Source organism: Pseudorca crassidens, chromosome 15 (assembly GCF_039906515.1).
Source record: "Pseudorca crassidens isolate mPseCra1 chromosome 15, mPseCra1.hap1, whole genome shotgun sequence".
NCBI lineage: Eukaryota > Metazoa > Chordata > Mammalia > Artiodactyla > Delphinidae > Pseudorca > Pseudorca crassidens.
The window spans coordinates 40202780-40222572 of NC_090310.1; the positions used below are offsets into that span (position 1 = coordinate 40202780).

Consider the following 19793-nt stretch of genomic DNA (forward strand, 5'->3'; position numbering starts at 1 on the left):
TCACAGGGGTTCACATGATCAGTCTTTAGGCTGTAGTAGGTCTGGGGGGCTGTGTACTCATGGTCATCAAGTAGTTAACCTCTTCTATCTAGTGGGGGTTTTGGCATCTGTAGAACAACTCAGGAAATGTGCATCAGGTACTATTATTTGGGTACTTCAGAGAGGAGCTGAAGCAGAGGATGTGGGGGGAAGGGTCTGTCCCAGGGAAGACCCCTTAGGGTCCTGGTTGGTTCTACAAAGGTACAATTCATGAAAGAAAGATTTTCTAAGCTGGACTTCATTAAAATTAAAACTTCTGCTGTGTGAAAGGGTACTGTCAAGAAATTAAGAAGACAAGCCACGAACTGAGAGAAAATCTTTGCAAAGCACACATCTGATAAAGGACTGTTATCCAAAATATACAGAGAAGACTTAAAACTCAATAATAAGAAAATGAACAACCTGATTTTTAAACAGGAAAACCCCTCAACAGACACTTCACCAGAGAAGATACACGGAGAGCAAACAAGCATGTGAAAAAATGCTCCACATCATGTTATCAGGGAAATAAAAATGAAAACAATGAGATGCTCCTACACATCTATTAGAATGGCTCAAATCCACCACTCTGACAACACCAAATGCTGGCGAGGATGTGAAGCAACAGGAACTCTCATTCATTGCTGGTGAGAAGGCAAAATGGTACAGCTGCTTTGGAAGGCAGTTTGGCAGTATCTTACAAAAATAGGCGTACATACTCTTATCACATGATCCAACAATCTTCTCATATTTACTCAAATGATGTTAAAATGTATGTTTATACACAGACCTGCACATGAACCTTTTTTCATAATTGCCAAAACTTGGAAGCAACCAAGATGTCTTTCAGCAGGTGAATGAATAAACTGGTATGTCCAGAAAACAGAATATTTTTCAGCACTAAAAAGAAACAAGTTATCAAGCGTGAAAAAACATGGAGGAACCTTAAATACATATTACTAAGTGAAATAAGCCAGTCTGGAAAGGCCGCTTACTGTCTGATTCCAATTATATGACATTCTGGAAAAGATAAAACTGCAGACAGGGAAAGATCAGATTCTGGGGGTTAGGGAGGGAGGGTGGGATTATTAACAGGCAGAACACAGGATTTTTAGGGTGGTGAAAATACTCTGTGTGATAGCATAATGGTATAACAATGGATATATGTCATTATTTATTTGTCCAAACCCATAGTATGCACAACACCAAGGATGAAATGTAATGTAAACTATGGAGTTTGGATGACAGTGACGTGTCCGTGTAGGTTCTCCTGTAACAAAGGTACCACCTTGGTGGGGGATGTGGATAATGGGGGAGGCTGTGTATGGGGGGCAGGGATATTTGCGAAATCTCTGTACTTTCTGCTCAATTTTTCTGTGAACCTAAAACTGTTCTAAAAAATAAAGTGTTAAAAAGCACTGCAATTAAAATGGGCAAATGATTTGACTAGACAGTTCTCTGAAGAAGGTATACAAATAGCAAGTAAGCATATGAAAAGATGCTCAGCATCATTAGTCATTAGAGAAATTCAAATGATATTCACAGAGCTGGCTAGAATCAAGAAGACATAAATAATCATGTGGCTAAGGCTATGCAGAAATCGGGGCCCCCATACATTGCTGGTGAGAATGTAAAGTGGTACAGTCGTGTTGGAAAACAGCCTGGCAGCTTTTCAAAATGTTAAATGTAGAATTACCATATGACTCAGCAGTTCCTCTCAGGAGAAATGAAAACATATATCCACACAAAGACTTGTACATGAATATTAATTGCAGCATTATTCACAATGGCCTCCAGGTGGAAACAGCCCAAGTGACCATCAGCTGATGAATGGATAAACAAGTGTGATAGATGCGTACAGTGGAGTACTACCCAGCAGTAAAAAGGAGCAAGCACTGATAAATGCTACAACAGGGGTGAAACATCACAAATTGAAGCATTTCAAAGAAGCCAGACAAAAGAACACATGTTGTATGATTCCTTTTATATGAAATGTCCAGGAAAGGCAGGTTAATAGAGACAGAAAATAGATTAGGGATTACTTACTTGTGTCGTTTCATGTTATATCACAGTCATTTTTTTCAAGTTGCTAAATGGTTTTCATGACCATTCTTTAATGGTTCTATTTTCTTATTCTTTTAGTGTTCCTCATTAAGATTCCTGCTTTTATATATAACATTGCAGTGAACACATTTGTGCTTAAGGTTTTTTGCCAGGGATTGGATTTTTTTCTTCTGGTTAGATCCCAGAAATGGTATTCTTAAGTCAAAAGATGTGAACATTTTCATTGTCACTTTGTCATTGCCAACACTGTCATTAATGTGTTAAGGTACCAGTCTCACCTCAAAACTACCAGGATTAATTATTATCACTTGAACTACTTGTTGCTAATTTTTACATAGGCAGTAATTTGCCATTTAAAAAATTATTAGTGTGGTTGAACATTTTCCATTGTTTGTTTCCTAGTAGCATTCCTTCTTTTATAAATTGTTTGCATCCTTTGTCTATTAATCTCCAGGGAGTAGGGAGATCTTGGTGTTTCTCATCATTTATTCATATGAGTTCTTCCCGCAGTTGAAGTGGTGATTCTCAACCCAGTCTAACTGGCTGGTCCCATCTGGGGAATTTGTGGAGAGGGTCCCTCAAAATTCCCCTTCGTGTGGTATTAAGGAGGGAGGTGGAGGAGGGGGTAAGAGAAGGGAAGGACCAAGACAGAAACAAAACAACTCAGAGGCAGGTAGGTCCTGGTCCTCAGCCAACCCCGTGTCCTTGTTTTCCCCCAGTCCTGGGAGAGCAGGCTGCAGGGAAGAATTGGACATCTGTTCTCTGCCTCTGGGGCCCTTGGCCTGGTTCCCTCGTTTATCTGCTCTCATTAGTCGACGAAGGCCTGGTCTCCCCAGACTGGCCATCCCAGGATCCCCGCTTCCCTCTTGGGCCCCCCTCCCCAGTCCGACGGCAGACCCCTCTTTCTGCCCACCCAGCCCGGATCTCCTTTTTGGCCTCTTGGAAATTTCTGCCCTCTCCTAGTTCTCAGGTCATTTGAATCACTGAGGTGTGTGGCATGGCTGTAAGAAGCTTGGCTTCTGGTCCATTCGGGCCTAAGTCCCACACCTGCTGCTTGCTGGCTGTGCCTCAGTTCCCTGTTTGCTAAAAACCTGTGATTTGTTGTGAGGAGGATCTGTGAGAACATGAGGAGTACTCGGCAGGCTGCCTGGTAGCTGGGGGCCACGGAACAATGGTGGTTACCCTCGGGGAGGGGGAGACCCTAGTTAAAATGAGGCTGTTGCTTAGTGTTTCTCAGCCTCGGCCACAAAATCGCCCACACCTGGGTCCCGTCCTCCGAGAATTTGATGTTGTTGGGCTGGGGTGTGGCTTCCCAGCCCAGGAGATTCTGATGGCCAAGGTTGAGACGCACAGGCTGGGAGGACTAGTCCAGGGGGGATCTGCCCGTCATCTCCCGCCGCCACCCCGGGCCTCCCAAGGGGAGGCTCCTCATCTCACTTTTCGAAATGCATCCCTTCTCCAAGCCCGAAGGCCTACCTGAGCTTCTGGTAACTGACCTTCCCTGGATGAAGCCAGAGCAGGGCCCACTTCCTCTCCTGACTTGGGGTTTAATTCCATTTTATTGTCGCACCACTTTTTCTTTTGCACATGTTGGTGTTTGTTCTTTTCCTGCCTGCACGTCTGTGGACAGAAAACCAGACTCGTTGTCTTTTGTGACCCTTGGGGCATCTTGGAGGCTCCCGACTGTAAACTAGTGTTTGGGAAAAGTGCATCTTTCTCCCCAAGCTCGTCAGACATCCCCGGGGCTGGAGAGGACGAGGCCGGGGGAGTGAGGCAGGCTGTGCACGTGGGCTTGGCAGGATACTTTCGGCTGCAAGTAGGAGAAGCCCTGGCTCAGACTGACTCAGGGGACCACCAACTGTGGTCTCCCCCAGCGGACATCCAGAGGAAGCGCATCCCATGGTCACGCAACCATTAGCGTGTTAACCATGTGAGTTTGGGCTGGCAGCTTAAACTCAGTGTCCTCGTTTGTGAAAAAGGACCGTTGCCCGTGCAGTGAGTTGACATTAGTAAAGGCCTTGCAACGATCCCTCATGTGAAGGAAGTGTTTTGTATGTGTCGGCTACTCTACGATAAGTCATCGCTGCGTAACAGATGGGAAATTCTCGGTGGTCCACAGCAATCAGCATTTCTTTCCCGTGCGTCTGCAGGTTGGCAGGGCTTGGCTCGGCCCCTCCCATTCAGTCTGTGCATACAGCTCAGGTCTGCCCCACAGGTGTACCCCCTGGGTCCCAGGGAAGCAGTGCAGCAGGTGCTGGAGTTATGCTGTTCACATAATGGTGGCAGTGACACAGGATAGAGGAAGAACACCAGCGTCGGTCGGGAACTGGCACATTCTCACTCTGCCCCCTTTCATTTGGCCCAAGCAAGTCCCATGTCCCAGCCCAGTTTCAGCAGGGAGGGGAGGTAAATTCTACTCACGCCAGTTAGTGGTAGTATCCAGTCACATGTCAAAGGATATGAAGAATTAATAAACAGTGTGTCATCGGTGGATTAGATCAAAGATTGTATTAACATTGTTAAATTCAAAATGTTTTCTCATTTCTCTTGTGATTTCTTCTTTGACCCGTGGGTTATTTAGAAGTGAGTCATTTAGTTTCCATATCTTGGGGGAATGTTTTCATATATCTTCCTGCTACTGATTTCTAGTTTAATTCTCTTATGATCAGAGGACATACTTTGTATCAGTGTTAAATTTCTTAAGCCAAAGGCTATGCTGTGGTGATGTAATAGAACATCTCTTTTCTTAGAAAATACATGCTGCAGTATTTAGGGGTAAATGTCCATGATGCATGTAACTTACCCTCAGATGGATCAGGGAAGAATTTGTGTGTGTGTGTGTGTGTAGATTGCAATTAACTGAAGGTGGGACAAGGAACATGCACAAATCATAAAGCTAAAGGGGTAAAATGTTAACAGTAGGTGAATCTGGGCAATGGATATATAGGTATTCTTTGTACTATTTTAATTTTTGCAACTTTTCTGTAAGTTTAAAATGATCTCCGAATAAAAAATAAAAAGAAAGGAAAAGCTAATAGTCTCACCCCTATTCCACTCCTCCAGGTGTGTATCCTTCCATACGCTTTCCTTACCCACACAAACATGTACTAATATTTATACACTTAGATGGGATTTTTATCATTTTATTAAAATAGGATTATTCTCAGTGCATTAATTATCGTGCAACTTGATTTTCTCTCTTAACAATATATCATAACAGTCCTTCTAGGTCAAAAATTTAGGTTTAATCTAGGTTTAATTTACTTTGAAACAGAGGTTTATAAGTACCACAGTTTCTTCAACCATCCCCCTACTGTTGGATATTCCGGCAGTTTCCAGTTTTTTTGTCACCACAAACGAGGCAGCAAAAACCATCCTTGTACATATCACCCACGGTATTGGTGCCCAGTCCGTGACTCACTTCTGGAATTAGAATTTCAGTCAGAGTCAGGTAGCACCATAAACCCTTTGCGATTCATCGTGTTCAAAGCTGTCGCACCGTGGGAGTGAGGCTGGTCTCCAGAGGCCAGCCATCTGCTCACCCTCGTGTCCAGTCGCACGCAAGCCCAGCATTTCCAAGGCGGGCCAGAATGTCCTCTGGAAAGCTTTAAAAAAAAAGAAAAACAGTGCCCCCCCACCCACGTTTCTCTTTGGACCTGAAGAGACTGCTGGAACAGTCTGCTGTCTTGTGGCAGGGGCCCCATATCGAGGTGGCCGGGGAGTCCAGCATTTCCACGTGTCAGCCAGACCTGGCACGTCCCGCCTCAGCTAGTTCATGCACCTGCTAATTATATAACTTTAAGAAGGTTTTGCTAGAAATTTCAGGCAGAGCCCAGGCTTCTGTAGGTGGGGCCGAGTGGCTGGTTGGATTCTCGAGTGGAGACAACTTGTAGTCCAGTTGATGTGGCTGAGATTGTAGTTGTGATCTTCACACAGGACGGTGTCCCACAGCAGGGATGACAGTTAACATCCATGGGATGTTGCCTCGTGCCAGGCAGGGAGCTAAGCACTTTCCATAGAGCATCTCGTTTAACTCCCACTGTGACCCTGAGGTACAAGAGTCGTATAATCCTATCGTATCACTCACCTGTGGCCACAGCACTTCTGCATGAAACCACCCCAAACCTTAGCGGCCTGAAACAACCACCAGTTATTTGCCTGCGATTCTGTGAGTGAATGATTTAGGCTGGGCTCACATGGGCAGTCCTGGCTTCGGCTGGGCTCCCTACTAGGCTTCTGGGAGTTGGCTGGCTGTTGGCTGGAGCGACGGGGATTTTCATCCACGTGGTGTCTCATCCCCCAGCAGGCTAGCCTGGGCGTGTTTACGTGCTGGGGGAAGGGGTGAGAGCGGGAGAGAGACAGAGAGTACCAAGGCTTGCTCAGGTCTAGCCCAGAATCGGCACATCATCACTTTTGCCACATTCTCTTGCCAAAGCAAATCACACGGTCAGCCCAGATTCAAGAGGTAGCAAAATCACTCCACCTCTGGGTGGTTGGAGTTGCAGTCACATTGCACAGGGCATGATACAAGGAGGGGTGAAGGTCTGTGGCCATTTTGGTGGTTTACCTCACCGGCTTTTGCAGGTCAGATGAGTCAGGAACAGAGAGGTTACTTAAATTGCCCGAGCTCACAGAGCCAGCAGATGGCAGGTCCGGACCTGGGCGGGCAGACAGCAGCGCCCCAGCATCCAGCCCCTCTCCCATCTGCCCGCGTCCATGAAGGCTTCCTGACTGCGGAATCATCTCGCCATCTCTGAAAATCCCCAACACCCAGTCAACCTCAAGGAGAGAATCATCTTCAGAGACCCTTGGCTCCTTGAAGGACAGGCATGTGACAGAAGTTGGAGGAGGTTTTGGACAGATGGCCCGGCAGGTGGTTGGGGGGTTGAGTGGATCGGTGGGTGGACGGCTTGTTGGCAAGTAGATGATGTGAGAGGGCTGAGGACAACTGTCACCTCATCTCTGCTTGGGTTTTTTCTGAAGTGGAGGGGCAGGAAATAAATCTGAGCCTCCAGGTGGACTTCCTTGGGGCCATCAGGCTGAGGGCCTGAGGTGTGGGGTCCACACTGGGATGAGTCGGCCTTTCCAATCAGAGGTCCTCTGAGCTGGAGACGGTGAGTGCAGAGTCTTCCTTCAGAGGAGGGAGAGCCCCGAGCGAATTTTACAAGAGAGTCTTCAGTGCCAGGGTTTGGACCGATCATTTCCCAAGTCTCTAGCCCCGTGCAAGGCACCAGGATTCCCAAGAGGACTCTTATCTTCAAGGAGTTTACAGTCTGAGTCCCCTCATAGGGCCCTGGGCAAGGCCAGGGACACAGTCTGCAGGCACACGTCCTGGCTGATGGCCAAAGAGAAGAGAGCAGCCTTCTCCGTCCCTCTTTGTGGGGTCACCTGGGTGGCTGTGCTGTGGATCCCTCATGTGTGCCCAGGCTGTGTGTCAAGTATCCCAGCCCATCCCAAAGGGGTTTGTGGGAAAGGCCTTGACTCTGCTCTGGAAGCCACCCCCAGCCATCAGCCTGCCAGGTGGGCCAAATGCACTGGTTCATAGTTGGTCAAGTCACTGTCCATGACCCTGTTTCCTCCCCATAGAACTCTGAGGAGATGGGATGGGGGCCAAGGGACCCTCCAGCGCCCAGAAGAGGCCTTGGAGAGCAGCAGCCTGAACAGCTGTCTCACCACCTGCCAGCTTCCACCCAGCACCACCAGGCTCTTTTTTTTTTTTTTTCCAAATTTGTGTATTTTATTGGGTCAGCTTGATGACTTCTTTACATAGTTATATGACATACCTAGTTGAAGACACCGACCCTTTCCAGCACTGCAGAAGGTCGCTTGTGGTCATCTTTACTTTGCATGGCCACCATTTTTCTGACCTTTAGGTGAGTTTTGCAAGTTCTCAACTCATCCTGCATCCCATGCTTTCCCGAGATTACACCCATCGTTAATCTGCACTGGTCTCTCCCCCGAGGGCTCCTTGAGGGCTCCAGCTGCTCTAGCTGGAAAGCCAATACTCGAGAAACAAGTGTTAATGGAAAGGAGGGTTTGCTTTATTCCAGTTGCCAGCAACGGGGGGAGAAGGCGGACTCCTGTCCAAAGGCCAACTCCCTACTGCCCATCAGTGGGCAAGAGCTTTAATAGGCAGAGGGAGGGGCCGCATGCAGCACAGCACAGTCAGCTCTGACAGTCATCTCAAAATGTCACCAGTGGTCTGATCAGCATCATCTTGATTGTTTTAAGCACAGTCCGTCTTCAGTTCCAGGGTCGGTTTGTTGCCATTTCTTTGAGGCCAGTTCTCGGAATTGCAGCAGTTTATGTCATGGCTACAGCCTGGTCATCAGGTAGTTAACTTCTTCAACCTGGTATGGGTTTCAGTATCTATAAGACAGCTCATAGGACATGGCTCAGAATATGATCCATATAGCCCTTGAGGAGGAACTAAAGGTTCTTGACTTTGTTTAATGGCTTAACTATTATTATTTTGTCCTGTTTGACTGCTTTCCTTTGTTTCTATATTTTCTCATTTCTCTGATTAAATTTATTCTTTGGCTAAGGCTTTCTACGGACAAGAGGCAGGTGAAGGACATGGTGGGGGACGGGTGTAGGGAGGTTGTGTCCTGGAAAAGCCCTATAGGGCCCTGTTCCATTTCAGGAGTGGGTCTTAATCACCTCTGTCCCTGTTTCCCTTCCCTCCAGACTAACACAGAGCAGGGTGCCCAGTGGATGTGCCTTCCATGAAGGCCAGCCTGCCTCTGTACAGCACGAGGTGATGGGTAAGAGCACAAGCTGCCTGCCTTCCAAGCCCTGACGCTCTCACTTACCACTGTGTGACCTTGGGCCAGTTACCTAACCTCTCTGTACCAAACCAGGGAGGATAATATTACTTGCCTTACAGGATCACTGTGATAATTAAGTGCATCAGTATTTATAAAGCTCTTCCAAATGTCTGGGGCATAGTGAGGCTGTTTAGCTGTTTGTTAAATGAAGACATGAAAAAAAAAGATATTTTCCACCTGAGCAGCTGAAGGCAAGGTCTAGCCCTGTCTTTTGACCACCATCTCCTGAGTCAGGAGTCAGCAAATTATAGCCTCCCTGCCACCAGGTCTTGTAAGTAAAGTTTGATTGGCGCACAGCCATGCTTTCTGGTTTGTGTGTTGTCTAAGGCTCGTTCACGCTGCGATGGCAGAGTTGAGTAGTTGCAACAGAGACCATTTATCCTCCGGCCTTTTCCAGAGTGAGCTTACTGACCCCTGCCCTGAGTCTTCTAAACCCACCATCAACCATGGTCTGCTGCAGCTTCAATGCGAACTGCTCTGACCTGGGAAAAAGTGGCTTCTGTGGATGTTGCACGTTTAAATGCCTCAGCTGTCCTCTCTGCGCAAACCCCCTTGACCCCCAAGGGTTTCCTTGGCCTTAATCCTGGTCCTCAAGAGACCCTCAGGAGGCTCAGAGGTGGCCCTTTGTTTGGCTGGTGGGTGGGTTTGAACTATCATCTCTGAGTGGGGACAGGTGAGGAGAGAGGTGCAGACGTGCCCTCGGGGATTAAAGTTCCACCCAGAGCGATAGCGGCTCCCTGCTGCCACAAGGGCCACAGTCCTGTTTAAGTTAGGCTGTTAAGTGTTGGCCTTAGGGCCAACTCTGGCGAGCTTGCATTCCTCTGGCACTTTCCACCAAGCTTGCCGTTACAGATTACTCAGGAAGGCGCCAGAGAGTAGATTGTGAGATGCAATTTATTATGTAAATCTGGAGCTAGTCTTCCCAGGCCATGGGTTTACTGGGGCATCGCTCTGGGCCTTGCAGATACTCCCGTTACTCCTGGCAACAGACCCACCTGCCATTCACAAGCTCCATTTCCTGGGTCCTATTGCCAACAGGAAAACAAAACCGAACCAAAAAAACCAGCATGAAGGCAGAACTTACTTGAGGGGAGGCGTGCAGGGGGAAAAGGACAGCAAACCTTAGCATTTCAGTAGGAAAAATCTGCTCAGATATCCCTGGAGGGGTGGGAGTGTACATTGGAGCCATCTTTCGGGAAGGCAAATTGCAGTATATACCAAGAACTTGAAAATAGTCCCAGCCTTTGACCAAATCTACCCTCTGGGAGTCCGCTATCGCCACAACCATGGCGTGTAGCAAACCACCCCCTAACGCAGATTTACAGTCATAAACAATTTTCTTGCACACGAGTGTCAAGAGCTGTGAAGGGTCTCAGATGTTATCCTATTTCCAAGTTACCAAGTGAGCTGGGCTGTTTCACGGGGGCTGGTAGGAGACGTGAGTCTTCTGGGTCAAAGGTGAGGGGTGGTTGGTTCACCTCAGCCATGGCAGTTGCCAGGTCTTCAGCATTTGCCCCAGTTCTTCACGTTCTGATTCTCATACGGCAGCACAGTTAGGACAGGGGACACCTGCACACAGTGGGTGACACAAAAACAAACAAACATCGATTCAAGGTGGGTTGTAGACATAAAAGGCAAAACAATAAAGCTTCCAGAAGAGCATCTTGAGATAGACAAAGAACATTAGCCATTTGGCCTTGATTCCCAGTCCAGGCGTCTCTTGGCGAGGCCAGGCCAGGCCAGACCACCTCCGGGCCACTGGGTCTGCTCATTCCTCCACCCGTTCATCACAAGTTTCTGAGAGGCAACCATGGACAAGGCCAACACACAGCAGTAAAACAAAAACATTAACCGTGAAGGAAAAATTGATCAATTGGACTTTATTAAGAGTTTATTTCGTGTACCTTGATGGTGTTTCCAACTTTGCTGGTGGGGCACAGGGATTCTGAGTTATTTCAGAAGATGAAGAAAGAGAGAGAGGCCGCTTGAGAAAATTAACAAGGTGATCCTGGCAACACCCTCGGCAGGCCCAGCTTCCTGGCTGCTGTCTAGGGCTCTCCCCTCCACCGCCGGGTGCACAGCGTGAGGGCCTGAGACCTGGCTCTGTTACTTACTGGTCGTTTACTAGCATGTCACCCTGGAGAGTTACTTCACTTGGCATACGGCAGTGATGGGAGATGGAGGGCCGGCACTGGTGCTGGCAGCCACCCCAGCAGAGCCCTGCGCACTGGCTGTTCACATCTGCCAGCAGAAGCCATTGGTGGACTCCATGACTGCAGTCCCACCACCCAGAGGCTGACACAACCATCTGAAAATGGAGTGAGTCAAAATGACTCAGTCTGCAAATGCTTTATTCAAAGCTGAGTTTTTAAACCAAAGCACAAACCATGGCAAGTAGGAATATTCATTCAAAGGAACAAAAAGAAAAGCTCAACCTCTATGTACTTATTTAGAACCACCTACCAATGTAAAAGCAAGACCTAACTCTGCCGTCTACTAGAGGTAAATTGAAGTGTAATCAACCCGCATGGCTGGATGTCCTCACCTGGTGAAGAGTGTCCTCGGGTGGCTGGGTCCTGTCAACTGAAGAACAAGTTATCAAAATAGAGCAGATCTCTCTAAAAGCAGCAGGATTCAAGGGGGAGGGACAAAGACCTTAACAAAGAGTCAAAGATTTATGCCATTTAAAAAACTGCCACAAAGGATGAAACTACTTATCTTATAGGCTGGTGATGAGGATTAGTGTTGAACATAATGCAGGTATTAGGCACGTGTCACTAGTACGATTATTATGGCTGTCAAGTAGTGAATGATTTGAATGTACCATCTGGTCAGTTCTTTTAACTGTGACCATCAGAACTTCAGTATCATGTAGCTTTTTCTGCATGAGGCGTTCTGAAGCTGACTGTCTTGGGTCACAAGCAGACTCTGGGCTGAGGACTTGAGTGTTAATGGTTTATTAAGGATGCGCTTCCTGGGAAGACTGGTGTGGGAGTAAGGGAAGCAGAACCGGGAGGGGTAAGCAGCTCTGTGCTTTCAAGTTAAGTCCTGTGGCTTCATCCTGGGGGCTCAGGAGTGTAAGTTATGCCTCGGAGTTTCCCTGACCTGAGACAAAGGAATTCTGGCATCCTCCAGACGTTGTCTGGAGGGCTGCGCTCAGGGGAGAGTATTAACTCCCAGATGCTTCTACCAACACTTTACCAGCTTTTTACCAAGAACACTGCTCTGTTGAAGAGTATCACTGTGAATCATGGAAGCACATTCAAGGGGTGATAGCCAAACACTTAAAGGGATGCAGAGGGGTCTGGGCAGATCCCTGACAGGCTCTATTATGCTTACTAACCCCTATTAGGCTGAAGAGACATCAGCAAAGGGTCTCCTTTCATGCTGGTTAGGGAAGGAACCAACATATGTTCAAAGACCACCATGTGTGAGGCCCCACAAGAGAGCATTTAAAAAACATCGAAATCAGGGGCTTCCCTGGTGGCACAGTGGTTAAGAATCCGCCTGCCAATGCAGGGGACACAGGTTCGAGCCTTGGTCTGGGAAGATCGCACATGCTGCGGAGCAACTGAGCCTGTGTGCCACAACTACTGAGCCTGTGCTCTAGAGCCCATGAGCCACAACTACTGAGCCTGTGTGCCACAACTACTGAAGCCCGCGCACCTAGAACCCATGCTCCACAACAAGAGAAGCCATTGCAGTGAGAAGCATGCACACCACAACGAAGAGTAGCACCCGCTCGTTAAACTAGAGAAAGCCTGTGTGCAGCAACAAAGACCCAACGCAGCCAAAAATAAATAAATAAATTTATTTTTAAAAATTATAGAGAGGTAAAGAAACACAAGAATTCTACTCCTTAAAAAAAGAAAAAAATGGGCTTCCCTGGTGGAGTCCACCTGCCGATGCAGGGGACATGGGTTCGTGCCCCGGTCCGGGAGGATCCCACATGCCGCGGAGCGGCTGGGCCCATGAGCCATGGCCGCTGAGCCTGCGCGTCCAGAGCCCGTGCTCCGCAATGGGAGAGGCCACGACAGTGAGAGGCCCACGTACCGCAAAAAAAAAAAGAAAAAAATAAATACTTCCTTTGCAACAACTTTTCTCAATGTTGGGAAAATAGTATCTATACCAAAAGCCTCAGGTTTAAGTCAATTCTAAACCTGGCCTAGGAATTCCTGTCATTGCTATGGGACTTCCTATCAGTCAACAGGGACAAAAAAAAACAGTTTCAGGAACCTAGAAAGCAGAAAGCAGGTGGTGTCTCTGCATCAGCCTGGTTTTATGCCCTCTCTGAGCCCAAGGCTGACTCATGAAGAGGGTTCTCGAACCTCAGTCTTCTGTTTTATAATCTGCTTTGCTTTTCCGTGAACACCCCTGGCTTCTCTGCTGGTCCCCATGGAAAGCATGCCCAGGGGTGCCCTGTCTCATGCTGGGACAAGTTGACAGCACGCGGAGGCTGAGCCGCAGGCTGAGGAGCCTCGGGACTGGGATTAAACCAGCCTCTCACTTCTTCACCCCTGCCTGCAAAATAAGAAAACCTCTGAGCTGAAGGGTGGCAGGTCCCCACTGAGGGTGATGATTCTTGGGTCATCTATGTTTTTCTTGGCTGGAGGCCAGAGCCAACATAACCCAGGGAACATTTGCAGAGAAAAATCCTTATGTTTGCTTACTTTGCTTTCTTGCTCTTTCTCGTCAAAATTTAAACAGTGCTGAGGCTGAGAATGAGCAGATTCAGGAAAAAATGGTAACAACAACAATAACAACCTGGAAAGTGAGCTGGCGAGGCCTGTTGGCTGGGCCGGCAGACTTGGAGGCCCTCCGGAGGTGGTGACTTTTTGACTTTCATTTGAATCCCTGCTATGTTCTGCCATCTTTTCCCTTACCTTTCCCATCCTGGGTTCTGCGATTAACGTCCAGAATTGAGTGCTGTTCAGAGCACGAGACCTGGGCTGAACAGAGATGCAATGCAACCATCTTCTCCAGTGTCCTAAGGAAGAGAAACCCAAATTCAGCCAAGTGGATAAGTCTTCTGAGGCTAAGAAAGAAAAATGCGTGTGTGGAGCTTGCATTCTCAGAGATATTGTTATGACCTACTATGTGCCATGTACTGTTCTAGAAATTACTTAAATGAACAAAATCACAGTATCTAAACTAATTACAGAGTTTCTAAATGGCGGTGATATAGAGGTCTGGGCTATTATATTAGTCCTATCATGCAGATATCAATTATATTTTGTTTTATTCATGATTAGATAGCAATATCATTTATGCTTCTATTCTAGGACTAGGACAGGGAAAATGCAAGATGAGCCTGAAGTATCTTTTTTTTTTAGCTGAAGTATTGTTGATTTACAGTATTATCTGTTTCAGGTGTACAGCATAGTGATTCACAGTTTTTAAAGGTTATACTCCATTTATAGTTTTATAAAATATTGGCTATATTCCCTGGTCTGTGCAATATATCCTTGTAGCTTATTTATTTTATACATAATAGTTTGGACCTCATAATCCCCTATCCCTATCTTGCCCCTTCCCCTTCTCTTTCCCCACTGGTAACCACTAGTTTGTTCTCTACATCTGTGAGTCTGTTTCTTTTTTGTTATATTCACTAGTTTGTTTTATTTTTTAGATTCCAAGTATAAGTGATATCATACAGTATTTGTCTTTCTCTGTCTGACTTATTTCACTTAGCATAATATCTTCCAAGTCCCTCCATGTTGCTGCAAATGGCAATATTTCATTCTTTTTTTGTGGCTGAGTAGTATTCTATTGTATGTATACACCACATCTTCTTTATCCATCATCTGTCAATGGACACTTAGGTTGCTTCCATATATTGGCAACTGTAAATAGTTCTGCTATGAGGAGCCTGAAGCATCTTGCGGTGTGAGTAAGTAAGGAAGTATTTGAAAAGGGTGGGGATGTGTCAGTGGCTGACAGAGATCCTAATGGCCAAAGCTGGAACAATTGAAGCAATGAAATAAATAACAATAATGTTGGATTATAACCCATAGGATAAAAAAATCCGTAAGCACATATTGATATAAGTAAATAAAATTTAAAGAATCAATAAATAAGGGAGAAAGGACAGCTCTTCCTTATAGGAGAATTCTAATTAATAAATGTAGAAAGAAAAAGGGAAACAAAATCTCCTTGAGAAAACAAATCTAATGTCAGATTCACTGATGAATCCTAAAGTAGTCAGCAAAAGTTTGAGGAAAAACAGGATATTTGCAATCTCAAGTATCTCCCCCAAGATATTTATTAATTACAAAGAGAAAAACAGTAACTTTATGGTATACACATCCAGGACACAGCACCATAACTAAGTGACCAAAGGCAACATCACTATAAAAAGATATGTCAACACATTGCTCCCCTGACAGGATACACTGAGGAGGGCACAGTGCCTCAGGGTTCTTGCCCAAACATTTCACCTGCATCTGATGCTGAGGGATATTCTACTATATAACTGACCAGTACTTTTCAATAATGCCCAAGTCATGAAGGACAAGGGAAGGGACTTCCCTGATGGCGCAGTGGTTAAGAATCCACCCACCAATGCAAGGGACACGGGTTTGATCCCTGGTCTGGGAAGATCCCACATGCTGCGGAGCAACTAAGCCCATGCGCCACAATTACTGAGCCTGCGCACTAGAGCCTGCAAGCCACAACTACTGAGCCTGTGCACCACAACTACTGAAGACTGCGCGCCTAGAGCCGGTGCTCCACAACAAGAGAAGCCATCGCAGTGAGAAGCCCGTGCACCACAACGAAGAGTAGCCCCTGCTTGCTGCAACTAGAGAAAGCCCACATGCAGCAATGAAGACCCAACGCAGCCAAAAATAAATTTTAAAAAAAGACAAGGGAAGACAGGAATGGTCACAGATTCAAGGAGATTAAGGATATGTGACATCCAAATGCAGTAGTGGGAAAACTGCTGAAGTCCAAATAAAGTCTGCAGATTGGTTAATAGCATTGTACCCATGACAACTTCTTAATTTTATATGGTTACGTTAGATAGTAACATTAGGAGAATCTGGGTAAAGGGTAAGTAATAAACTTTTCTCTAAGTCTAAAAAAATTTGTTAAAGGACAGAATACATTTGAAAGTAGGTCTATTTTATGTCTCATAGAAAAAGATTTAGCGGGAATTCCCCAGCAGTCCAGTGGTTAGGACTCCATGCTTGCACTGCACCGGGCATGGGTTCCATCCCTAGTCGGGGAACTAAGATCCCGCAAGCCACACATCATGGCCAAAAAAAAAAAAAAAGAAAAAGAAAAAAGAGAGAAAGGTTTACCTTTAGGTTCAGAATGGTCTGGTTTTACAAAGCACCTGTTTATCATGGACTTAGGGTCGTTGAGAGAGGCAAACTTGTGTGTCTGTGGAGAAAGCGCCAAAAACCAACTGTCAGCGTAGCTGACACGTTCCTTCTTGCTTTGCCCCTTGCTGACTTGGCATTTCCAGGTCGTTTTGGTTCTCCAGATTTGTACAAATGAACCCCTGGCTCAAAAGTATTACAAATGATTACAATTCTTTGCATGAGGTAATGTGGCTTATACAGTACCTTGTTCTTAAAAAAAAAGCCGTACAGAAACCACTTGGTGTGCATTTTGTTTACCCAAAATCAGATGTCATGTCGACCCTATAATTTCTGGCCTCACCTTGGCGCATTAAAGCCCTCAGACCACATCCAGAAAGACCACATCCCTCAACACAATGCTTCCGTTATGTGGACCCAACTGATGGAAAGGAAAATAGAGAGCAAGGGAGTTTTCCCTACTAACTAAACAATTAGGCCCTTCTGAGAGAAAAACATCAAATTTCAAGTAACCAGAAAGTTTCACAGGTCATTGTGGTTATGAAAATCAGTGCAGCCAACAATTAGCAGAAAATTTGGATGGTGCCTTTTGTACCATCAATGAAACAACTGAAAAGAGCGGAATATTCCCCTTTTCTACCTTTTGTAAGCTTTTCAAAGAAACATTTATTTTTAAGGAAATTGTGTTTTTAACAAAGGCTCTGTGTGTTCTTTATTGGCCTATGAATAATAACACTGGTCAAGTAGGGAAAAAGTGGCTCCAGGCAGGGCCACCACGAACAGTTGTGCATGTTGTGTACTGCAAAAAAAAGGCACCCCGATGAAAGGCTAGTGAGGCTGAAACCCATCCTTCTCTCTGCCCTCCAAGCTGCATGCCTGTAAGGTGACATCTACCCAGAGGAACGGTTGCCTTATTCTAATTACACAAAGGTGCCGAGCAGGCTAGTATTGGCTCTAGCAGTAGGTGTGGTATGACCGGTGTGGGGAGCAGATTGGGAAATGCAAGTTTGGTGTGGCGGGAGGAATTTTGATGATCTATGACTAGATCTTAACTATTTTACTGTTTTATGGCAAATATTTCTTTCTAAACCCAGTGTTTTTATTGAAAAGGTAAAACTCTCTGCTATCCCAGAAACCTACCATATTCCTCACATAGCCTTCAGAAATTTCCTGCACACACACACATACAAATTTACACAAATGACAGCTTATTATTATATCCTTTGCCTTTTCTTTTTTTAAATTTATTTATTTGTTTTTGGCTGCGTTGGGTCTTCGTTGCTGCGAGCGGGGGTTGCTGTTTGTGGCAGTGCACGGGCTTCTCATTGTGGTGGCTTCTCTTGTTGTGGAGTACAGGCTCAGTAGTTGTGGTGCATGGGTTCTAGAGCACAGGCTCAGTAGTTGTGACCCATGGGCTTAGTGCTCTGCCGCATGTGGGATCTTCCCGGACCAAGAGTTGAACCCGTGTTCCCTGCATTGGCAGATGGATTCTTAACCACTGTGCCACCAGGGAGGTCCCAATCTACTTTTTTTAAAAGTATAGTTGATGTACAGTATTATATAAGTTACAGGTGCACAATATAGTGACTCACAATTTTTAAAGCTTATACTCCATTTATAGTTATTATAAAATATTATCTATATTCCCCATACTATACAATCTGTTCTTATAGCTCATTTTATGAATAATAGTTTGTACCTATTAATCTTCTATAAATAAATTTTATATGTACATAAACGTAGCAGTCTTTCCCTTTATGGCTTCTGGGTCTTATGTCTTATTTAGAAAGAGCTTCCCTACTTGGAGATGATTTCTTTAAAAAAAAACAAACTTAACTTCTCATACTGTTATGTTTTTAAAAGTACTTCCATCCATCTGGAATTGACTTTGGTGTAAGGAGTAAGGTATGGCTCCACCTGGCACTCAGCTGTCCCAAAGTCATTTATTGAATAATCTATCTTTTTTTCACTGCTTTGAAATGCCATCCTTCCATATGTATTTGGGTCTATTTCTGGGTTCTATTATTTGTCCCACTGATCTAGCTGGTACATTCATATACTATTTCAAGCTCCTTTAATTAAGTACGGTTTTATAATACCTTTTATTATTTAGAAGGAATAGTCTCCCCATATTAGCCTTTTTTCTAGAGTTTTCTTGGCTATTCTTTTTTTTTTTTTAGTTTAGTTTATTTTTGCTGCACGCGGGCTTTCTCTAGTTGTGGTGAGTAGGGACTACTCTTCATTGAGGTGCGCGGGCTTCACATTGCAGTGGCTCCTCTTGTTGCGGAGCACAGGCTCTAGGTGCACAGGCTTCAGTAGCTGTGGCTCATGGGCTTAATTGCTCTGCGGCATGTGGGATCTTCCCTGACCAGGGCTCGAACCCGTGTCCCCTGCACTGGCAGGCGGACTCTTAACCACTGCGCCACCAGGGAAGCCTCTTGTCTATTCTTGCATGTTTTACTTTTCATATGAACCTTAGAATCAGCTTGTCTAATTAGAATGTAGATATTTTCATTGAGATTGTATTTTTAGATAAATTTAGGGAGAGAAAATACAATATCACTTCTTCCTATTCGAAAATAGGGTATGTCTTGCTATTTATTCAGTTGTTTTTTATTCAAGTTTTGCTAGAGCTTTGGCTCATTTAAATTCATTTTAATTGAGTTTATTCCTAGATATTCTATCTTTTGTGGGTATTGTAAGTGGTGTTTTTCTTTGATTGTATTTTCTAACAGGTTCTTTGCACATCAAAAAGCGATTGCTTTTTGTATGTTAAATTTATAATCAGTCACATTACTGAATTTTCTCATTATTTCTACTCATCTTTCAGTTGATTCTCCCGGGTTCCCAGATATAAAATCATATCACCTACAAATAACGATACTTTCTCCTAAGAGTTAATTACTCATTTACTTTTACTGCAGGATTTTCTTACAGGGCCGGGCAAGGATCTTCCAGTTATCCTGTCCTCGAAGGCTGTGTCTACAGCCGGGACACGCCAGATCCGGATGCTCTGCTCTCTACCCTCAACCCCAGTGGCTGATTTCCCACTAGCATAAAACTTAACAGAGAAGAGCTCTAAGCAGAGGAGAGACAGGTTCGAATCTGGAACTAAGAAACCACCTGGCATCTTCCAGAATGACCCTCCTCTCTGTGCCCTTGAGCAACATTTTCCAAACCTCTGTTGAAAATAAAAGTGATTCAGATCACTCAAGTCATACCAGGCCTCAGCTGGGTTGTTCAAATACTGGAATTATTTCAATATTAAAGGCATGTTTCTAGTTCTGAAAGCTAACTAATCCCAGGCAGGAGTAAAATGGCACAACTGCCTTGGAAACCTGTTTGGCATAATTTCCTAAGGCTTAACACCTATAGCCTCTGACCCAGCAATTCCACTCACTACTCAGGAGTAGTGAAACCCACATACCTACAGTCATTAATCTTCGACAAAGGAGGCAAGAATATGCAATGGGAAAAAGACAGTCTCTTCAGCAAGTGGTGTTGGGAAAGCTGGACAAACTCGTAAATCAATGACGTTAGAACACACCCTCACACCATGTGC

The 19793-nt window shown here is 45.3% G+C and overlaps 1 protein-coding gene across 1 annotated transcript in view; it reads left to right on the forward strand.

The window, feature by feature from the left end:
• The window catches only part of KAT14 (lysine acetyltransferase 14), a 65719-nt gene extending 46270 nt beyond the window's left edge, over nucleotides 1-19449 (forward strand). Inside the window, exon 10 of the mRNA XM_067707317.1 lies at nucleotides 19156-19449. Coding sequence (XP_067563418.1) covers nucleotides 19156-19290 — 135 coding nt within the window. The 3' untranslated portion in view covers nucleotides 19291-19449. The remainder of the gene's footprint in view (nucleotides 1-19155) is intronic.
• The last annotated feature ends 344 nt before the right edge of the window (nucleotides 19450-19793 follow it).